Source organism: Ctenopharyngodon idella, chromosome 4 (assembly GCF_019924925.1).
Source record: "Ctenopharyngodon idella isolate HZGC_01 chromosome 4, HZGC01, whole genome shotgun sequence".
Lineage (NCBI taxonomy): Eukaryota > Metazoa > Chordata > Actinopteri > Cypriniformes > Xenocyprididae > Ctenopharyngodon > Ctenopharyngodon idella.
Genome location: NC_067223.1, coordinates 20,221,745 through 20,242,517, shown reverse-complemented (window position 1 = coordinate 20,242,517; position 20,773 = coordinate 20,221,745). Strand labels below are relative to the sequence as shown.

The window sequence follows — 20,773 nt, the reverse complement described above, 5'->3', positions numbered from 1 at the left end:
AAAAAATTTAACACCTAAAGAAATATTTGTCTTTACGGCGTTCAATAATGACATAACGCTACTATATGTTCTTTACCTGCCTATAACCAGTCCAAAACACATTGGGCCTCATTCATGAAATGCATAATAATCTTCCTATTTTCAAAATGTTAGTTGCTACAAAAGAAATTTACACAGCACTTACCACTGTCACCGTCACTTTTTACCCAGCCATTCATTTATTCATTTATGTTAACAAGTAGAATATCAAATTATAGCTTAATACAGCCCAAGAAATCAGCTTTTTGCAACAGGATTATTTAGCATTATTTTGTTTTGTCTTTTAGTCTGGCTTAAATGTCTTTTAGTCTGACTGTATGCCACAGTTGCCAGCGCCGGCGCTGTTTCCGCTTTTCCGGTCATGAGTATGAGGCAACGCAGCTCTGTTTATCATATTAGATACATTTGAGAGTGTTGAAAATGATGTTATAGCGTTACTCTGTGCGTTCACCCGGTGGCTGCTGTGAGACACTGTTACACACTGCAGTAAGATAGATCAATATTAGAACATCATATTAAATGCTGGATGGCTTGTGTTGATAAATGCAATTAATTTTAAAGCGTATTGTATGATGGAGAAAATGCTGTATTACTGTTACTAAAAATAAAGCTGCATCTGATTATGCTATGTTAGCTACTTCACAAAATAGTGTTTTTCTCTGAGGCATGGTAAAGCATTGTAGACCCTGGTCATGGTAGACTATAGACCCTGGGTATTGAATGCTTTTTTAATATTCCCCTATTTTCTGCTATCTGTTTCATTCCTGTTTCATATGAAGCAATTTACTTGAATAAAATGAAATGAAATGAAATGAAATTAATAAAATGGGATCTAAACAACCTTTATCACCTATAAGATTGAACTAGAAACCGCAGCATATTCATTCTTTGTTTGATGTTCATTCATTGAGTTTACAAGATGCTTTTTTATAAAATAAGTATGTCAGCTGTGCCCTCTACTGGCCTCTTATCCATCCACCAATCACACAGAATGTAGCATCGCGAGAGGATATTAGCCGGACTTCCAGAGAGCATTATGCAATGATCAGGCAAATGTACAGCCAATCAAAACTGAGCACTGGTCTAGTAACAGTAGGTGTGCGGCGTGGCGCTACGCAGACCGATCAGCAAGAGTTGCCGCTTGCAGTCGGGGGTGGAATTGAAAACGTAGCCATCAAATTGGACACTTTCTGCTTTTCATACTGATGCTCACATAGTGTTTGCGTACTTTATCACAGACAAAGTGGATTAGATGCCATATTTGTATATCCATATTTAAACAAGTTATGAAGTCAAATATCGAGCTTCCGCCAGACCGCCTTCTGTATTCAATGTACGTGTAAAACTCTTGCAGTTCACAAAGCTTACGTTATGTCATGCGCCTTCCCTATTAAACATATGGAAAAAGTATAATTGACGCGACACCAGTTTACACTTTCTTCGTAACTTGTATACAGAAGGCGGTCTGGTGGAAGCTCGATATTTGACTTCATAACTTGTTAAATATGGATATTTATTTTACACAAATGCATCGTTTCGCTTCAGAAGGCGTTTATTAACACTCCGGAGCCATGTGGAGCACATATTTATGATGGATGGATGCGGATGGAAGCACTTTCTTCAGCTCATACTCATTGAACACTATCACTGCCATTATAAAGCTTGGATGCGTCAGGATATTTATTAATATTTCTGCAATTATGTTCATCAGAAAGAAGAAAGTCATATACACCTAGGATAGGTTGAGGGTGAGTAAAGTTCATTTCAAAGTGAACTAATCCTTTAAGCATTATATAATGTTTGTTAAGGATTTCTTGACAAAAGATATTATAAAGTGTTACTAAGTCTGGTGCAAGTGTCATGCCATTGTGAAATATTTTACTGGAACATTAGTGCTCTCTAGCAAAGAGGGACTTTGTTTTTAGTGGCAGAACAGCATGAGTGTCTGAGATTAATAAAAGATTTTACTTTTATTCATTGTCACAGGCCAAGACACATTATCACCTCATAAAGTGATTCAACATACATAGTTTTTCTTTTTTTATTATATTCATTAAAAATGAAGTGAATGTTAACAAGCATTCAAAGACACGAAAGAGTGCATCATGACATGGTAAATCATTTTTGATGCATGAGAAACTTTTTAGAATTCCTCTCAGGCATGAAAATAATGATGTAACATTTAGGTGCAAAAATGCACAAAAGTACTCCATAACTTGAAGCTAAAATGGCAAATATCTCCACAGCTACAGTAAACTTCCCAGGGGAACTCACATAAGCTGGGATAAAAGTGATCCAAACAGCACAGAATATGAGCATACTGAATGTGATGAATTTGGCTTCATTAAAATTATCAGGCAATTTTCGGGCTAAAAAAGCCAGGATGAAGCAGAAGGCAGCTAAGCAGCCAATGTAACCCAACACACAACAGAAAAGGGCGACTGAACCCAGGTGACATTCTAAAATGATCCGGTCGCGGTACAGCCAGGTGTTCTTCACTGGATATGGCGGTGCTGTGACAAGCCAAGCCACGCAAACCCCACCCTGCAGGACCGAACAAAAGAACACACCCAGTCTCTGCTGAGGGGGGCGAAACCAACGTGCAGTGTTGTTACCAGGCAACGTGGCTTTAAAGGCCATAAGCACCACTAGAGTCTTGCTGAGGAGACAGGAGAGGCAGAGAGCAAAGGTCAAGCCAAAAGCAGTCCGTCTAAGAGGGCACGCCCAGCGTGATGGCTGACCCAGAAAGGTTAGTGCACATATGAAGCAGAGAGTGAGAGAAATCAGCAACAGAAAGCTCAGTTCCGAATTATTAGCCCGAACCAGAGGTGTGTCACGATGGCGAAAGAAGATTGCAGCAACTGTCATTGCAGCAACAGCACCCAGAATGGCTATAGCTGCCAGGACCATGCCAAAAGCCTCTGAGTAGGATAGGAACTCGATCTGCTTGGGAACACAAAGGTTGCGACGTTGATTGGACCAGAAGTCTTCAGGGCAAAGCATGCATTCAGGTTGATCTAAAAAATGGATGCATAAACACACAGAAAAGGACATTAAAGGGTTAGTTCACCCAAAAATTAAAATTATGTAATTAAAGTATTAGTTCACTTTCAAATAAAATTTTCCTGATAATTTACTCACCCCCTTGTCATCCAAGATGTCCATGTCCCTCTTTCTTCAGTCGAAAAGAAATGAAGGTTTTTGATGAAAACATTCCAGGATTATTCTCCTTATAGTGGACTTCAATGGACCCCAAACGGTTGAAGGTCAAAACTACAGTTTCAGTGGAGCTTCAAAGGGCTTTAAACAATACCAGACAAGGAATAAGGGTCTTATCTAGCGAAACGATCGGTCATTTTCTGGCACTGTGTTTGTTCCGTAAGTTGAATAGGGAAGGCGTAGGACATACAGCGTAAGCTTTTTAAAGAATATGGAAGTGCGGTTTTGGCGGAACCACTTGGAAGGCGATCATTTGTTTATATAAAACATATACTTTAAAATTTTTTCGAAAATGACCGATCGTTTTGCTAGATAAGATCCTTATTTCTCGTCCGGTATCGTTTAAAGCCCTTTGAAGCTGCACTGAAACTGTAATTTTGACCTTCAACTGTTTGGAGTCCATTGAAGTCCACTATAAGGAGAATAATCCTGGAATGTTTTCATCAAAAACCTTCATTTCTTTTCGACTGAAGAAAGAAAGACATGAACATCTTGGATGACATGGGGGGTGAGTAAATTATCAGGAAAATTTTATTTGAAAGTGAACTAATCCTTTAATGTTATGAAGCGACGAGAATACTTTTTGTGCGCCAAAAAACAAAACACCTTTATTTAACAATATCTAGTGATGGGCGATTTCAAAACACTGCTTCATGAGCTTTACGAATCTTTTGTTTCGAATCAGTGGTTCGGAGCATGTATCAAACTGCCAAAGTCACGTGATTTCAGTAAACGAGGCTTTGTTACGTCATAAGAGCTTCAAAACATTCCAAAATTTCAGTGGTTCATGTGACTTTGGCAGTTTGATACACACTTCTGAACCACTGATTCAAAACAAAAGATTCGTAAGCTTTTGAAGCTTCATGAAGCAGTGTTTAGAAATCGCCCATCACTAGATGTTGTTGAATAAAGTTCTTGTCGCTTCATAACATTAAGGTTGAACCACTGTAGTCACATGAACTTTTTTAAATATGTTTTTAGTAGCTTTCTGGGCATTTGAAAGTGTTGCTGTCAATTGAGGCCTCACTGAGCCATCAGATTTTATCAAAAATATCTTAATTTGTGTTCTGAAGATGAACGAAGGTCTTACAGGTGTGGAATGACACGAGGGTGAGTAATTAATGACAGAAATTTCATTTTTGGGTGATCTAACCCTTTAACCTAAACTTCATTCAAGAGAAAGATGTTTTAATGGTGATTTGTAATAGTTTAAAAAAGGTTAACAGACACTAATAACAGTCATTGTGTGTGTGTGTGTGAGTCTGATAATACCAGTTGTATTGCTGATGCTGCCCTCTGCACAAAGCACACAGTCATAGCAGCATACAGGCTGACCCTCTCGTGTAACCTTCCTGTATCCCTGTGGACAACTAACAGAGCACACAGACACTGGTATCTATAAGAGAGAGAGAGAGACATGGCATTATAATGAAAACCTTTGTGTGATTATAGTCACTACCCAATAATATAAAATAATTGATAAAAATAAATTCCCAAGTTCCAAGTATTTGAAGAACTGATAAAAAAAAAGTATGTCACCTTTGATAAAATGTCTGCTAAATGTAAAACAATTATCAAACACTATTTAAAATAAGTTAAAATGTCCATTCAGAAAAATAAATTTTGATTATCAGTAACCAAGAAAGAGAATACATCATTTTACCTTCTTAGTTCCTCCATGCCAGATGATTTTGTCCTGGTTCAGCACTAACTGCTGTGCTGTTGAAAGCGAGGAGTCAAAGCGACCCACTGTAACATACTGTACCGGACCCTCATCTGACCCTCTCTGCCAGTTCACGATGTCGTATGATCCGGCAGGGTCTCCGTTCTTATCAAAGTGGATCAAATCTCCAAATATGTTTGTGTAGTTCACTTTCCTCAGAACCTCAACAACCTGGAGATCATTAATGCACAGATAATGTTACCATTAAAGTCAAAAATATGGCTTAAAAAATCATATACTGCTGTACCTGCCATGGCTGTAGGTTATGAATATCCGGGCACTGCTGTGTCGAGGCAGACCCTTTCTCTCTTTGACACCGAAGCAGGTTATGCAGTGCATGTGCCACCGTGTAAACAGCCTTGTGCATGTTGTATGTCACCCTGAGCTCTGACACATCATTGTAGATACTGTGAATGTCCTGGACTTTCTCCGTGCCAGTACAGCTATGGCTGTAGTACACTTGTTCAGTTGTGGAGGGAGCAGGAAGCCTTGTGTTTAATGAGCACTGGAATTGTGTTTCCCAGAACTCCCTCGCAAATGCATTGTAAGGCTCAGCCAGGGGCTGTACACTTTCAAGGAATTGTTTGAAGCCGGGTATCTCAGCTCGGCGGATGGCGAAGCCGATGGTGCCACTTAGTGAGGGGTAGTTCTCTTTAGTGGAGATGAGAGTGGAAGTCACCCAGGCTTCACTGGCCACCCACTGCTTCCCGGTCACATTCTGACGAATTATTTCATCCACTACTGGCTTGATGTCCTCCTCGATGGCAAAAACCACCAAAACACGTGCTGTAGAATCTCGAATGGTCTTGACGATGTCCTGCAGCTGTTGCTGAGTTGGCAGTTTGGGTATGATTACTCGAAAAGCCACACACACGCCCAACTGTGCCACTGCGGTGGTGAACAGATCGATGCCTGTGCGCCCATAAGCGTCGTCGGCTCCCATTGTGCCCACCCAAGTCCATCCGAAGTGCTTCACCAGACGAGCAAGAGCGTTGGCCTGATTAACATCACTGGGAATTGTGCGAAAGAAATAAGGGAACTGGTGCTTGTCACTTAGGCAAGCGCATGAGGCAAAATAACTCACCTAAAGCAGAGATGTGGACAGAGATTCAGACAAAGAGTATACAAATACAGAATTCCTTCATTTTAAACAATTTTGTCTTGCTGATCTTGCCCTCACCAGCGGGATGCGAAACAGGTTGAGTACTCTGGAAATGGCCATTGACAGGGTGGATCCAGAGTCCCCAATAATGATGGGGATGCTCGGGGAGGAGCATTCCCCCGAACTGCTCCTCTTCATCGGTTGAGAGACTACAGACAATGCAGTCCTCAGAGACAGAGCAGTCAGCCCACATGTGTCATACAGCCTATAGCCCAGTGTGATGTTTGGCAGAAGGGTAGGGTTTCGGTTGATCTCCTCAATGAAAAAGATCATTGACTGAGACCAGCGGAACACTCGCATGTTAAACCTGGAAGAAGAATTGAGCTTCAGTTCATTTCAAAACTCAAAAACAGAATATACAAGCACAGGCTGATACAAAGTCTGAACATTTAGTCTCTAAACAAAATGTGTTAAGGATATCAGTACATATACGCAATAAACTCTAAAATAAACAATAATCAGCTTTGCAGGCTGATTTTTTTTCGTTACCCCCTACATTTCCTCTGGTCTGGCGGACTTCTAAAGTTCAGCTCCTGGTCGACGCCTTTGGAGTGGATGGGAAACATCCCAGCCAGAACTACATGGCCCTCCTTATAGACAACAGTTGAGTCTAGGTCCTTCCAGAGTTTACAGTCTGCCTCTGAGTTGCTTTGAATGGGGTAGAGAAAAGAAAATACCAAATGTACAACCTTGAGGATTGGCATCTTCATCTCGATCACTGCACAGTGTTCTTCTAAGCCACAACTGAAAACTGGGGATCTGGGTGAAGGACTTTATAGAGGTGATGTACTGAAGAAGCTCTCTACAGGGACATGAAATGAGGACACACACACACACACATGCACACTAATCTGGACAAAGCCATACGTACACACGATATACAATGTGTTAGCCTAATATCGAAACATCAATTCAACCTATTCATGAAAATGAAACCCAATAAAATAACAAAGAGCCTCTGGTAGAATCTCTTCAAAACAGGTTTATTTCAGTTCATATTTCTATTTCATATTCAATAAGAGGACAAGAAAGGACAGTCCCTGAAACAGAGGGTTTGTGACATTCAGAAACAAGATAAGAATAAAAAAAAATCATACAAATTTTTAAATTAAAGTTTCTTTAAATGAAAATGAAAATAAATGAAATTTTCAGGAAGCCATCTTTGCCATTCTTCAATTAATTTATTTTAGACTATACTAATGTTGACCTTGTTAAGCTCGATATTTTAAAACTATTATGAGAAAAACAATCACAGATCATATTTTGACACACATACATTGGGTTTCCATGTTTTATGAAGACATTCTTTAGACATAATGCTTTTTATTTACAAACTATATATTATATCTCCTACCCCTAAACCTACCCATTATATTTTCTTCATTTTTAATTTTTCAAAAAACGTCACTTGGTATGATTTATAAGCTGTTTTCCTCATGGGGACCAAAAAATGTCCCAACAAGGATAAGAATTTCGGATAGGGTTGCACCAGTACCGATACCAGTATTAGTATCGGGCCCAATACTGTGCTCGTGTACTCGTAGCCTACTTATTAAAGGGTTAGTTCACACAAAAATGAAAATTCTTTTATTAATTACTCACCATCATGTTGTTTCACACCGTAAGACCTTCGTTCATCTTCGGAACACAAATTAAGATATTTTTTATAAAAATCCGTTGGCTCAGTGAGGCCTGCATTGACAGCAAGTTAATTTACACTTTCAAATGCCCAGAAAGGTTCTAAAGACATAATTAAAACAGTTCATGTGACTACAGTGGTTCAACCTTAATGCTATGAAGTGACGAGAATACTTTTTGTACACCAAATAAACAAAATAACGACTTTATTCATCAATATCTAGTGATGGGCGATTTCAAAACGCTGCTTTATGAAGCTTCAAAGCTTTACAAATCTTTTGTTTTGAATCAGTGGTTCGGAGCGTGTATAAAACTGCAAAAGTCGCGTGAACCATTGAAATGTTGAAACATTTCAAAACACTTATGGCGTAACAAAGCCTCGTTTACTGAAATCACATGACTTTGGCAGTTTAATACACGCTCTGAACCACTGATTCGAAACAAAAGATTCGTAAAGCTTCAACAACTAGATATTGTTGAATGAAGTCATTATTTCGTCTTTTTTGCGTACAAAAAGTATTCTCGTGACTTCATAACATTAAGGTTGTACCACTGCAGTCACATGAACTGTTTTAAATATGTTTTTAGTAGCTTTCTGGGCATCTGAAAGTGTTAATTATCTTGCTGGCAATGGAGGCCTCACTGAGCCATTGGATTTAATCAAAAATCTCTTAATTTGTGTTCTGAAGATGAATGAAGGCCTTACGGGTGTGGAACGACATGAGGGTGAGTAATAAATGACAGAATTTTCATTTTTGGGTGAACTAACCCTTTAAAATGCTCCGATACCAACAACCGATACTATGCAGTGTGTGCAGTACAGTGTTTGATTATTTGCTCTTATGTTAATACTGACTGTTTTCTTGGAGGACTTGCTCTTCTATCAAAATTATAATAGAGAATTATGATATTTCACTGGTATCTAAACATTTGAGCCACTGACTCAACCAGACCAGTAGAAAAAAATCCTCAGCATTGAGGCTCTAAATTTGCCTTGTGCTAAATGAAAGATAAAATATGATAGAATGAGCAAAAGAATGAACAGAGGCTTGTACAATACATTTCAACAGGCTTAATTAAGCATGAGAATAACTGAAGTAAATATACATTTGCTAAACAAATTAAATCAATGAATATGATTCATATCCTTTTTGTTTCTCGACCTAATTCAAATGCTGTGAAAATACAGGTATCGGTATTGTTATCAGCGAGTACCAAAAACGAAAGTATTGGTATCTGCCTTTTTCTGGAAAAAGTGGCATCGTGCATCCTTAATTTCGGATATTGCCATCTTTGTGGGGACATTTTGTCCGCATAATGTAGGGTTTATCTGAACCACACACACATAAACAAACAGTTCAGGTATGCCCCATATATTATGGGGACAAAATGTCAACACAAAGTGTTTCTTCCAAAATCTTTGTCCTTGTGGGGACATATTTTGGTCCTCATGAGGAAAACAGCTTTTAAACTAAACTAAGTGATGTTTTTTGAAAACCTGAAAATTAAAAGATGCAGAAAGTTTTCTGTGATGGGTAGGATTAGGGTTAGGGGATAGAATACAGTTTGTACAGTATAAATATGTCTGTATAGAATGTCCCCATAAAACATAGAAACCCAACGAATGTGTATGTTTATGTGTGCAAAGCAACCACATATTTACCATGGCATGTAATAATTTAAGAACAGAAAACTCTATATTTTTTGACTACTACTATGACTATGGGAGAGGCAACATTCCCTTATAAATTCCTTATACTCTCTTAACATTTAATCAGTATTCTTTTCAAATAAAGGGACTAAATATCATTAAATCCTGAGAATGATCCAATGAAATTCATAATGTTACCAGTGTTGTGAAATGACCTTTCCTTAGGGACTAGAGTGTCTACTTCTCTTTTCCCCTGATGACGAAGAAGAGGCGGATATGATCAACCTTATTACACACTTGTGGCTGAAGTGGATAAAATCATTAGTGTGCAGTTGTTATTGCAGCGTTCAATGAGCGGAAGAGAATGGATGATTACATGCTTTTTAATTTTTTTAATTATGGCACATGGCTTTTTATGCTCAGGGGAAATGGTTCTCTTTCACTATTGAGGACAGAATGAATTATGACAGAATGAATTATGACAGAACAAAAAAAAAAAAAAAAAGATGGGATCTTACAACTAGAGGGTAAAAACATGGGTTGGAAAGATTTAGACTTTGGCTTCAAATATTAATACTGTTTCAATCATGTTTTATGTGGAAGGTTTATCATTTTGATAAAATGAACTTTAATTGTAATAAACAGAGCAACATTCATATTTGAAGGACATAACAATTGTTTATTTTATTAAACAAAACCACAAAAAGCAATCTAATAACAGTTTATTGAGGGGATCTGGTGGAAATCAAGAACACTTAAACTTTTAATCAATAAGCAGTTCAATATTTCCTTTCTGAAATAGATTTGGACATCAAATATCTCTTTGTATTTTTCTCAGGTTTAAGCAGAATGATGTAACATTTTGGGGTGAATATACACAGCAGCAGGCCATAACTGGAGGCCAGAATGGCAAAAATCTCCACGGCCACAGTGTACTTCCCCGGTGAGCTGACGTACGCCGGCACAAATGCAATCCACACGGCACAGAAGATCAGCATGCTGAAAGTAATGAATTTAGCCTCATTGAAATTATCTGGGAGCTTTCGAGCAAAGAAGGCCAGCAAGAAGCAGACAGCTGCAAGCAGGCCGATGTAGCCCAGCACCAGGGAGAAGGCCAACGGAGAGCCCACATCACACAAAAGAATAATCCGGGCAGTTTCACGAGTCATGAGCTTACGTGGGACAGGAGGTGCCACACTCAGCCATGTGCAGCAAATCACCAATTGCACAGCCGTGCACAAGAAGATAATGCCACGCTGCTGTAGAGGACCGAACCATTTCATGACATTACTGCCAGGTAGTGTGGCTCTGAAAGCCATGAGTACCACCATAGTCTTCCCAAGGATGCAGGACAGACAGAGGGAGAACGCAATACCAAATGCAGTGTGGCGAAGCCCACAGGACCAAGATGTGGGCTGCCCAATAAATGCTAGTGCACACAAAAAACAAAGCCACAGTGAGCTAAGAATGAGGAAACTGAGCTCCGAGTTGTTAGCTTTGACTAGGGGTGTGTGGCGTTTAAGGGCAAATATCAGAGCAACTGCGAGTGTGAAACAGGATCCCAGCAGAGCCACAGCCAGCAAAGTGATGCCCATGGTATCGTTGTAGGAAAGGAACTCCACCAGCTTCGGGATGCAGGTGTCTCGTCTAGTATTGGACCAGAACTCAGGGAGGCACTTTTCACACTCTAAGGCATCTGATAAATAAAAGTAGAAGATAATCTTTCCTCTACGATCAATACAGTAGTCAACATTTGAAGTGGACCAAAAAAGTTGTCCTAAGAAGAAGGTTTTAGGACAACTTTGATGAAAGGTTTTGATCCCCTTCAAATGTTGACTACTGTATTTATAGTGCACGGTAGCAAAATACATTTAAAAAAATCTAAATTAGTCCTCGAAAATGATAGTTTAGTTATACACAAACATCAGCAGGACAGAGTTGATTTAGGACAGGGGTCTCCAAACTCGTTCCTGGAGGGCCGCTGTCCTGCAGAGTTTAGCTCCAACACACCTGCTTGAAAGTTTCTTCTATGCCTAGCGAGACCTTGATGGTGATAAGCTGGTTCAGGTATGTTTAATTGGGGTTGGAGCTAAACTTTGCAGGACAGCGACCCTCCAGAACCAAGTTTGGAGACCTCTGATTTAGGACATACCTGTTTGATTGCTAACCTCCCCAGCTGCACAGACAATGCAATCAAAGCAGCAGAGAGGAAAGTTTGGCCTGGTAGCCTTTCTAGTGCCTGGAGGACAGCTGGTGCTGCAGACGGACATAGGGACCTGCAATTCAGAGAAAGGACAAACTACAGAGATACTCATCATGAATTTATGCACAAGTACCCAGCAAATACAAGAGCTACAGGGAGGAAAAGCAAACAAAATTGTAAAATAAATAAAAGTAATTCACACTGGAGCATTACTTGTCTCTGGTTTCCATTCCAGATTATGTTTTTCTCTTCAATCACTAGTTTAGGCTGCATCGTTTCATCAAATCTCCCCACGGTGGCGTACCGCACCTCTCCGTTGTCAATGAGCTGCCAGTTGATGAGATCATACATGGCCACAGGATCTCCATTGTTGTCGAACTTGGTCTCCTCACCAAAGTCATTAGTAAAGTGGATATGCTTTAAATAATCCAGGAGCTTCATGTGTATGAGTGATTGGATTAGACGCAAAGAGTGGATAAAAGAAAGACAAAATATAAAGAGGGAACAGTTGTAACATCTGTTTAAACTTCATTATCTAAACTAGAGAACATCTTTTACCTGCCATGGCTGTATGCTGCTGGAGTTGGGGCACGATCTCCCAGCAAAAGGTCCTTTGCCTGGTTCACAGTGCAGCATTGAATCCAGAGCATGTGCAATGGCGTACACTGCCTTATAAACATTATAAGAGATTCTGAGCTGAGATACATCCGAGTAGATGTTACCTGTATTGGCAAGTACTTCAGAGCCATTACAGGGGGGTCTAACTGAGGTGCTCTTGTTGCTTGTGCCTAGAGAGCACTTAAACATCTCCTGCCAAAACTGCACAACAAATGGGTCCTGCGGGTATTTGGAGGGATGTAGCCGTAGCAGGAAAGGCTGCAGTTGAGGTATATCAGCCCTGCGGATGGCATAGCCCATAGAGCCCTGAAGGATGGAGTGGAATTCAGGAGTGGAGAGGACGGCTGCTGTGATCCAGGCCTCGCTGGCCAACCATTGAATACCAGTGAGGTTTTGCTGAAGGGCCTCCCAGAAGAGAGCTCTTGCATCTTGCTCTAGAGCAAAGACCAGCACCACACGGGTTCCTGTCTCACGGATCCTCTTTACAATCCTTGACATCTCTGTTTGGTCATGGTTTTTTGGGATAATTTCATAAAAAGCGATACATGCACCTAGTTTGGTCACCTCATCATTAAAAATCTGAGCCCCACCACGGCCATAAGCATCATCCCCTGCAAATGTGCCCAACCAGCTCCAACCGAAGTGTTGCACTAGCTGTGCAAGAGCATCCACTTGGAAAAAGTCACTAGGCATAGTCCTCAGAAATGAAGGAAACTCTAGTTTATTACTGAGACATGCACAGCTTGAGAAATAGCTTACCTAGGGAGAGGAGAGGAGTTCAGACAGTGTAGTATACATGATTGAAAAACACGAATGTACTTCTGCAAGCGCAATAAAAATGCACAACTCACCTGTGGAACGTGAAAAACACCCAGAAAGCGTGCAACCACTAGGGATAATGTGGATCCTCCATCACCAATGACAACAGGCACCCTGCCTCGGCACTCTGGTTTGCCTGTGCCCTCTTCATTCACATTCATTAGGGCCAAGGCTGTGCGGAGGGCATGAAAAGGGGTACTGCATGAGTCATAAATCTTATAACCCAAAGTTAAGTTGGCTAGGAGTCGTTTATCTCTGTTGATCTCCTCTATGGCAAAAATCATTGTCTGCATCCATCTAAAGGTTCGGAAATTAAACCTTTTTGGGACAAAGAATATTGAACAAAATCACGTTTCAATGTTCATAACATTACTACAGTAAATGGCTAAATATTGTAAAAATGCTCAACAATATACATCTGAATTTCATTAAGAAGCAAAGGAGGGAAAAAAGAAAACATCATACAATTTCAAAATATTAAGTATAAGTGCAGCATTGTAATATTTTATGATAAGACTGACCCTGAGCACTGCGTAGGATGTGGCTCTGCAGTAAAAGACGGAGGAGATTCCAGCACAGTGTCGTGTAGAGAAAAGAGGGCACCGATCATGATGTCTCCTTCACTGGTTAGCACAGGCAGGTCTGAGGTGCTGCGGATGAGTCGACAGGTCTGAGAAGCTGTGAAGAGATCAGAGTGCTGAAGAACAACACTGTCACACAAACATACACACTACTATATGCCATCCTTTCTCTGTACACTTCACTGCTTAAACCAAATTATACAGCACTTTGAAGCTTCATTGCACACAAAGAGGGGTTTCCTACATGAGATGATGCCACTAATATTTACAAAAGCATGAACGCACATTCTAGCACACTCTCACTAACATAGTGCACACAAGATTCACCTATGCCCACCTTTATACTTTACTCAGAAGCAACCTCAAATAAACTTGCATGAACTAACATTCCCTGAGGGAATTTCTTAGTGCATGAACAGAACATCACAGAAACAGATTATTTTTGTATTATAATTTTATTGTGAGACAATATGAAATGAATGTTTTCTGCAAAATTGTGTGGCTAGTAAACTAATTAATAAATCAAAGAAAGACCAAATTACAGAATAGGCTATATGGTTTAGAAGTAGGAAAAATGGGCAAGCGTAAGGATTTGAGCGAGTTTGATAAGGGCCAAATTGTGATGGCTAGATGACTGGGTCAGAGCATCTCCAAAACTGCAGCTCTTGTGGGGTGTTCCCGGTCTGCAGTGGTCAGTATCTATCAAAAGTGGTCCAAGGAAGGAACAGTGGCGACAGGGTCATGGATGGCCAAGGCTCATTGATGCATGTGGGGGGCGAAGGCTGACCCGTGTGGTCCGATCCAACAGACGAGCTACTTTAGCTCAAATTACTCAAGAAGGTAATGCTGGTTCTGATAGAAAGGTGTCAGAATACACAGTGCATCACAGTTGCTGATTGGTGTGTTTATATACATATATATATAGAGAGAGAGAGCAAGAGTGCTTTTTAGTTCAAAGCCTACCATTTCGATAGAAATTTCAATAGATCTGCTGAATAGCTCATTACAGGTTCTTCTACAACATTGATGGCATTTTATCACAATTACTGCTATGAGCTGTGTTCAAACACGGGGGTATACTAAGTGTACCTCCAGGCTATAGTTTTCATTGTCTTCACACTAATATTACCAAGAGACTGCCACTGCTGTATGCTATGAGCACCTATGATGAGCTCTCCCAGGATCAATTTAGCACTTGAGATTATTTTAAACTGCTATAGTGTTGGCTGTTACTGAGAGTAATTTTGAAATTGTAAATGAAAGATAGTAGGGTATTATGTTTGTGTAGTTGTACCTACTTAACCAAATTTTAGGGACAATATTGTATCATGCAGTGAGCTATGTCTGACAAAACCTCCTTTTGGGGACATCTGAGAACATCCCCATTTGGAAGAACTATGCATGAATGAAGTATACGGCAAGCGGTGACTTTTTTAACCGGGTATACTGGGTTGCGCGTCATGTCAAAGAATGTGCCCAGTTCAGATACGCTGGATGGGTTTTTATTATCCCTGCTGAAAAATCCAGCATGGGATGCTGGTTTGCTGGTTCTCCATCATGAGAAGCAGGTTTGCTGGTGGACCAGCATAAGGTATGTTTTGCACGCTGGGATAAGCTTGGGATGCTGGTGTGCTGATGGACCAGCTTATTTTGTCTTTTGGGTGCTGATATGATTCCAGCAAGACCACAACAAAGCTTGCATATGTGTTAAAAGTTGTTGAAGTATGTTTGAAGTCACCATTATGGTGATTAGTGTTGCATTATGCGACTTTTAGTTGGGCACTCGGCCCTTGACTTTGGTTGAATTAATTCTCTTTCAGCAATTGACTACAATATTTCTGCAATGACATACTTTTTACTATGTACACACACATTTTGTGAGTTGAACGCTCCATCTGGCTACCTGTTTTGACCCTGTCAATAACTTACTTGTTTCATTGATAAGACATGAAGGTGTAATTGTGGAAATAAGTATGAATATTTGAGATACAGCACTAATGATATATCAGTTGTTGGGGATTTTACAGTTAAAGACCCAAGGACCAGATATGATGAATGAAGACCTGAAGTCAGAGTAAAAAAAACAATTGAAGAAAATTTTACTGAAGAGAATAGTTTACAGTTTCATCAGCAGAAGTCGGCTTCAACACTCAGAAGGAGTTCGTAGGCTGCTCTCCATACATTCATAATGAGAGACGAGTGCGACATACAGCTCGAGAGCAGTGGAACTTTTATTATGCCGCAGTCGCCGCTTCCTCTTCTTTCGGTCAAGTATATGTGGGGTAAAGCAGCGCTGTTTTACCATATTAGATGCATTTGAGTGTGTTGAAAATGATGTTATAACGTTACTCTGTGCGTTCGCTTGGCGACTGCTGTCATATTAATATAATCAAGAAAACGAAATTCAAACAATAGGTTTGAGCTATATAACAATGATTAGTTTTCTGTCTATAAATGTATCTAAACAGTTGTTCCTTTGTCTAATAAAACATATAATATATTAAAGCGTCTTTCGGTATTTCCATGGTTTCTACCAAATAAAACCAAGGGTAACGTGGGTATAATGTCATTGATAGGAGACGCACAGACACGGTCTGTGTCCTGGGTACAATTTTTTATTTCTCTGGATTTAAATATTCTTGGAAACATTTGGGAAAGTACACAAGTCAATAAAATATATAACACTGTTCTAGTGGTTCTTATTCCAAAAATCTTACATATTGTGCCTTTAAGCCTTGTCTGTGAAACCGGGGACATTTTTTAAATACTTTGTTGTTTCCACATTAATTTGATGATTCACTGTGAAAAAATATTTATGATTACAAACTTTAATATTAGGTGTGATTAATCATGATAAATTACAGAAACCTGTACTGTGTGTGTGGTTTAGGTAGGCCTATGCCCTACTACGGTATGGGGACAAAATATCCAAACAACAATTGCTGCAATATCCAGAATAATTGTTCTTGTGAGGACGTTTTTTGGTCCCCATTAGGAAAAAAAAAAAAAAAACATATTAATCATACTAAGTGATTTTTTTTGAAAATATAAAAATGCAGAACGTTTACTATGAGGGTTGTGTTTAGGGGTAGGGTTAGGGGCTAGAATACACAGTTTGCACAGTATAAAAATCATTATGTCTATGGAATGTTCCCATAAAACATGGAATTCCCTATTTGTTTCCTGTGAACATGATTCGCCATCCTTGTTTGTTCACATTAATCAGGTGTTTTAAAATGATTTAAAAATAAAATGGAAACACGTTGCAGTTTAGGTGCATACCAAGAAATACTTATCATGAAGCAGAACAGCAAAAGTCTGTTTCATAACTTTTATTTTTTAAAAACATTAATCTCCAAACTTTTTTTTCTCATGCTCAGCATAACCAGTACATAATATGTGTGAATTTATTTGGTTACAATAATGATCTCATGGTGGAGAGCTGCACTGTTCTAAATAATACATTTTATAGTGTATTTGGCTTTCTTTATACCCATTAATGTGGCTAAAATTGAGCTACTAAATGAATTTCGTTAACATTACATTAATGCATTAAAGGCAGTACTGTTGATAAACTATTTCATGTTCAGTTAAATGAAGCATTTTCTTGACATTTTTGCAGTCTAATACAAGATCAAAATGAGTTAAAACAAGTATAACAAAGACTCAAGCAGGAGCACAGTATTAACCTTGAGCTACTTTAGTCTCTAAGGCAAAGCTACTTTGACAGCCAAAACAAATAGATCAGTCTTGGGGGGCAGCCAAATTGTTTGTGAGCCTTTTAACAACAACAAAACCTGTTAACAAAATGTTATTTGTTCCGTATCTTAATCAGTGTTCACCCAGGGTTGTGATTTAATCAGAAGTAAGAGGTGCAAAGCAGTGATGTGGTATAATCAGTCAAGCGTTATAGGGAAATCAGCTTTACTTATCCAATTTGTCATTGGCCTCGGTGTAGGACAGGTGTACAGCAGCCTTTTAGGCGTGTGCTGACAAGTGACTGTTTTCTTCTCAGGCAACGAAATAAGATCCCAAGGTGTCATTATGGAAAAACAACAATTTGTAGCATTGCATCAAAGTTAATTAACAGATTCACTAAACACCGAAGCTTGTCTTGAGGTGTTTGGAGAATTGTTCTTTTCAATGAAAACATTTAATTATCATAAGCTTCTTGTGAGAGACTGGACCCAGAGGTACAATTAAAGTGCATGACATGGATAACCAATAAAATAAATGTATAGTGAACTTTGAAATAAACAACTCTTTTAATCTTTGTAGCAGTTTTTATATTTCTTTTATTTTATAAATCTTAAAATTTAACCTTCAAACTTATAGCGAACAAATTTTATATGTATAAAACAGTGTTAATGTCAATGTTACATCTTATATTAATAACTGAACCCTTTCATTTGTATTTGCTTTTTCATTGCTTATTGCAAAAAACATTAATTTCAGATCTGTACACTCAAAGAATAAAACACATCCAATCTCATATCAAACATAATTTTTCATAGTTCAGTCACTGTAGTGCTCTTTTACATTTTGAATACATAAATGATTTATTATTTTTATTAATGTTTTTGATTGTAAAATATACAGTTAAGTTTGAGTCATATTCTTCACTATAGTGATGACATTTGTGTACGATATACATAAAAAAATCTGTGTGAGCATTTTCCCACAGAGAGCAAGATAGACTGCAAGAAAAAACAATCAGTGACTTTCAGTTAAACATTAGTAAATAGTCAATTCATCATTTATAAAGCATTAATAGACATTATTAAGCAATTTATAAATACAGTTATAAATGATTTGTTCTTAATTTATAAGCATACAGTATCTATAATGTTTAATAATTGTTTTTTATAACTTATATAAAACGGTTACCACACAATACAAATATGTATCAATGCAACTTTCATGAAGTAAAATCACTAAAAGCCTTCCTTCCGCCGGAAAAAAATAGTCCCTGACCGTGAACAGCGACAGAAGTTACATTATCACACCAATAGATGGCGGCAAAGACTGTCTTTATGAGTGTGTCAGTCAGTAGCGAAGGCTTTTACATTGAAAAGACTGAATTGTTGTGAACACGGGCCAAGACGCAACTGACAAATGCTTTGACTAGCGCTGTCAGTCATGGGAAAACCCCTTAACTGTTAAAAGGACAGGATGATACATCGGACATTTAAACAGATTTTTTTATTATGAACATGGGACTGACCTGAAGGAAAATGCTAAATCTGAATGCAGGTAATAAACTCGTTCAATCGATCTCTTTCTCATAATACTCTTCTACATAATACAGTAAGATTCAATTAACAATATAAATTGAGAACACACAGTTTACATTGCTAAGAGTGGTTGCTAAGGGTGTTGTGTAGTGATACACAGAACCGTTGGGTGAAGCGGTCATAGCAGTGTTTTATTGTGAATAAAACACAGCTATTGACCAATCACAATCAAGGATAGGAACTAACCGTTTTATAAGATAATTTAGAAAGTGTAAGTAAATGGTTAAACTATTTAACTGAACATTTATACATCTTATTTAGACGTTGTAATAGTTACTCAGTGTGTTAATAAATGCTTTATTAACACATATTCCTACTGAAATTCATGATTAATTCAGGTAGTTATAAAATATTTAGTTAACTATTTTTGTGAGCTCAATTAAAGTGAGGATTATTTAATCCTCGTAAAGCTTTACAAAGGAGATTTAAAGGCTCAGTTTTCTTCTAAACAGAAAAGGAAACAAACAACAGTGTTACAGAACATAGAAACATTTATTTCAAGATGCAAAAAATGAAACTGTATTACTGTACACTTGATATAACATGAAAAATAAACCTCTGCAATGTCATAGAAAATAAAAATTCCTGTACAGCTCCAGAAAACATTCAGTAAAACGACACCAGTGCCAACACTGGATTACAGGAGTGCCAAAATACAACAAATAAAATCAGACTGACAAAAATAGTTAACTGACAACTACTAAATATTTTATAACTACCTGAATTAATCATGAATTACAGTAGAAATATGTGTTAATAAAGCATTTATTAACACACCGAGTAACATTTATTATATCTCTAAATAATATGTATAAATGTACATTTAAATAGTTTATTACTCATTTACAGTACTTACACTTTCTAAATGATCTTATGAACCACTGACAACTCCTAAATAACTGGTTTGTAAATAATGTAATACTTAATTTAGAAATCATTGATCATTAATAAAGAATAAAAATAAAATGATTGAACACATAGATATGCTTATAAATCAAGAATGAATGATTTAGAGTTGTATTGATGAACTGCTTACTAACGTCTATTAATGTAGGGACAATGCTTTATAAATGATGATTAACTATATTTACTAATGCTTAACTAATGATTCATAGCAAATTATTATAAAGGGTTATATATATATATGGTTGATGAACTAGCCTTATAGACACATGTATTGTGGAGACATGATCACATGTTTGAAATAAATTTCAGGAAGTTTGTGGACTGGGTGTGTAGTTTATGCTGACAAGCATGAACACAAAGCCTTCGACAGGCTACAACCTGAAAAACAGACTGATGAAAAAGTCTCCAGTGGCATGTACTCACCTGGGAGCAAATTTGATCGGCATCTTCACCAACATGGAACATAAGAAACTCTTTCAATTAATTAATGCACAGCTAGAAGCTACACCATTTTAATGACATAAACATTTGAAGGGGTGGCAGTAAACAACAAAGGCAGTGAACAAAACACATGACGCAACTTTGTTATATCAGATGAAATTATTCAATTTTTTTTTTTTTTTTTGTCTCTGAAATGTCACAAGTATGATTTTAAAATGCATCAACAGGCCCAAAGAATGTAAATTTACATTTAACATGTTGACTTGTTTAGAAAACAAGGATGAATATGTAAAAGATTCATTTATTAGAAAAAACAGGCACATCGTAGTAGGAAAGGGCCAGAAATGTACACAATGCATAATGCTGCTGTTTATTCATCCTATCAGGATGGCAGTATCTATCTTTAGGGAAAATGCATTCCTGTCAGGAGATGATTTAAGACTTTTGTTAAGGCTGTATGTTGATGATTTTGAGGTGTG

The 20,773-nt window shown here is 38.1% G+C and overlaps 2 protein-coding genes across 2 annotated transcripts in view; both read right to left on the bottom strand.

Moving 5' to 3' along the window:
* LOC127511450 (oocyte zinc finger protein XlCOF6-like) overlaps nucleotides 1-20,773 on the bottom strand; it is an 832,024-nt gene that overhangs the window by 620,749 nt on the left and 190,502 nt on the right. The window lies entirely within an intron of this gene.
* LOC127510598 (extracellular calcium-sensing receptor) lies at nucleotides 2,158-6,724 on the bottom strand. The gene is made up of 6 exons (XM_051890349.1): nucleotides 6,633-6,724; nucleotides 6,162-6,450; nucleotides 5,229-6,065; nucleotides 4,922-5,152; nucleotides 4,531-4,654; nucleotides 2,158-3,056 (listed from the first exon to the last, which is right to left on the bottom strand). Exons 1-6 carry the CDS (start codon nucleotides 6,707-6,709, stop codon nucleotides 2,158-2,160), a joined length of 2,457 nt encoding a protein of 818 aa, XP_051746309.1. The 5' UTR covers nucleotides 6,710-6,724.

What these genes read in the sequence shown, in the direction of transcription:
- LOC127510598 (XM_051890349.1), bottom strand. Translation starts at nt 6,709, where the DNA reads ATGTTTCCCATCCACTCCAAAGGCGTCGACCAGGAGCTGAACTTTAGA. An exon ending in ATAACCTACAGCCATGGCAG is followed by an intron (nt 5,153 to 5,228) that starts GTACAGCAGTAT and finishes AATGATCTCCAG; the next exon opens with GTTGTTGAGGTTCTGAGGAA. An exon ending in CAGCATCAGCAATACAACTG is followed by an intron (nt 3,057 to 4,530) that starts GTATTATCAGAC and finishes TCCATTTTTTAG; the next exon opens with ATCAACCTGAATGCATGCTT.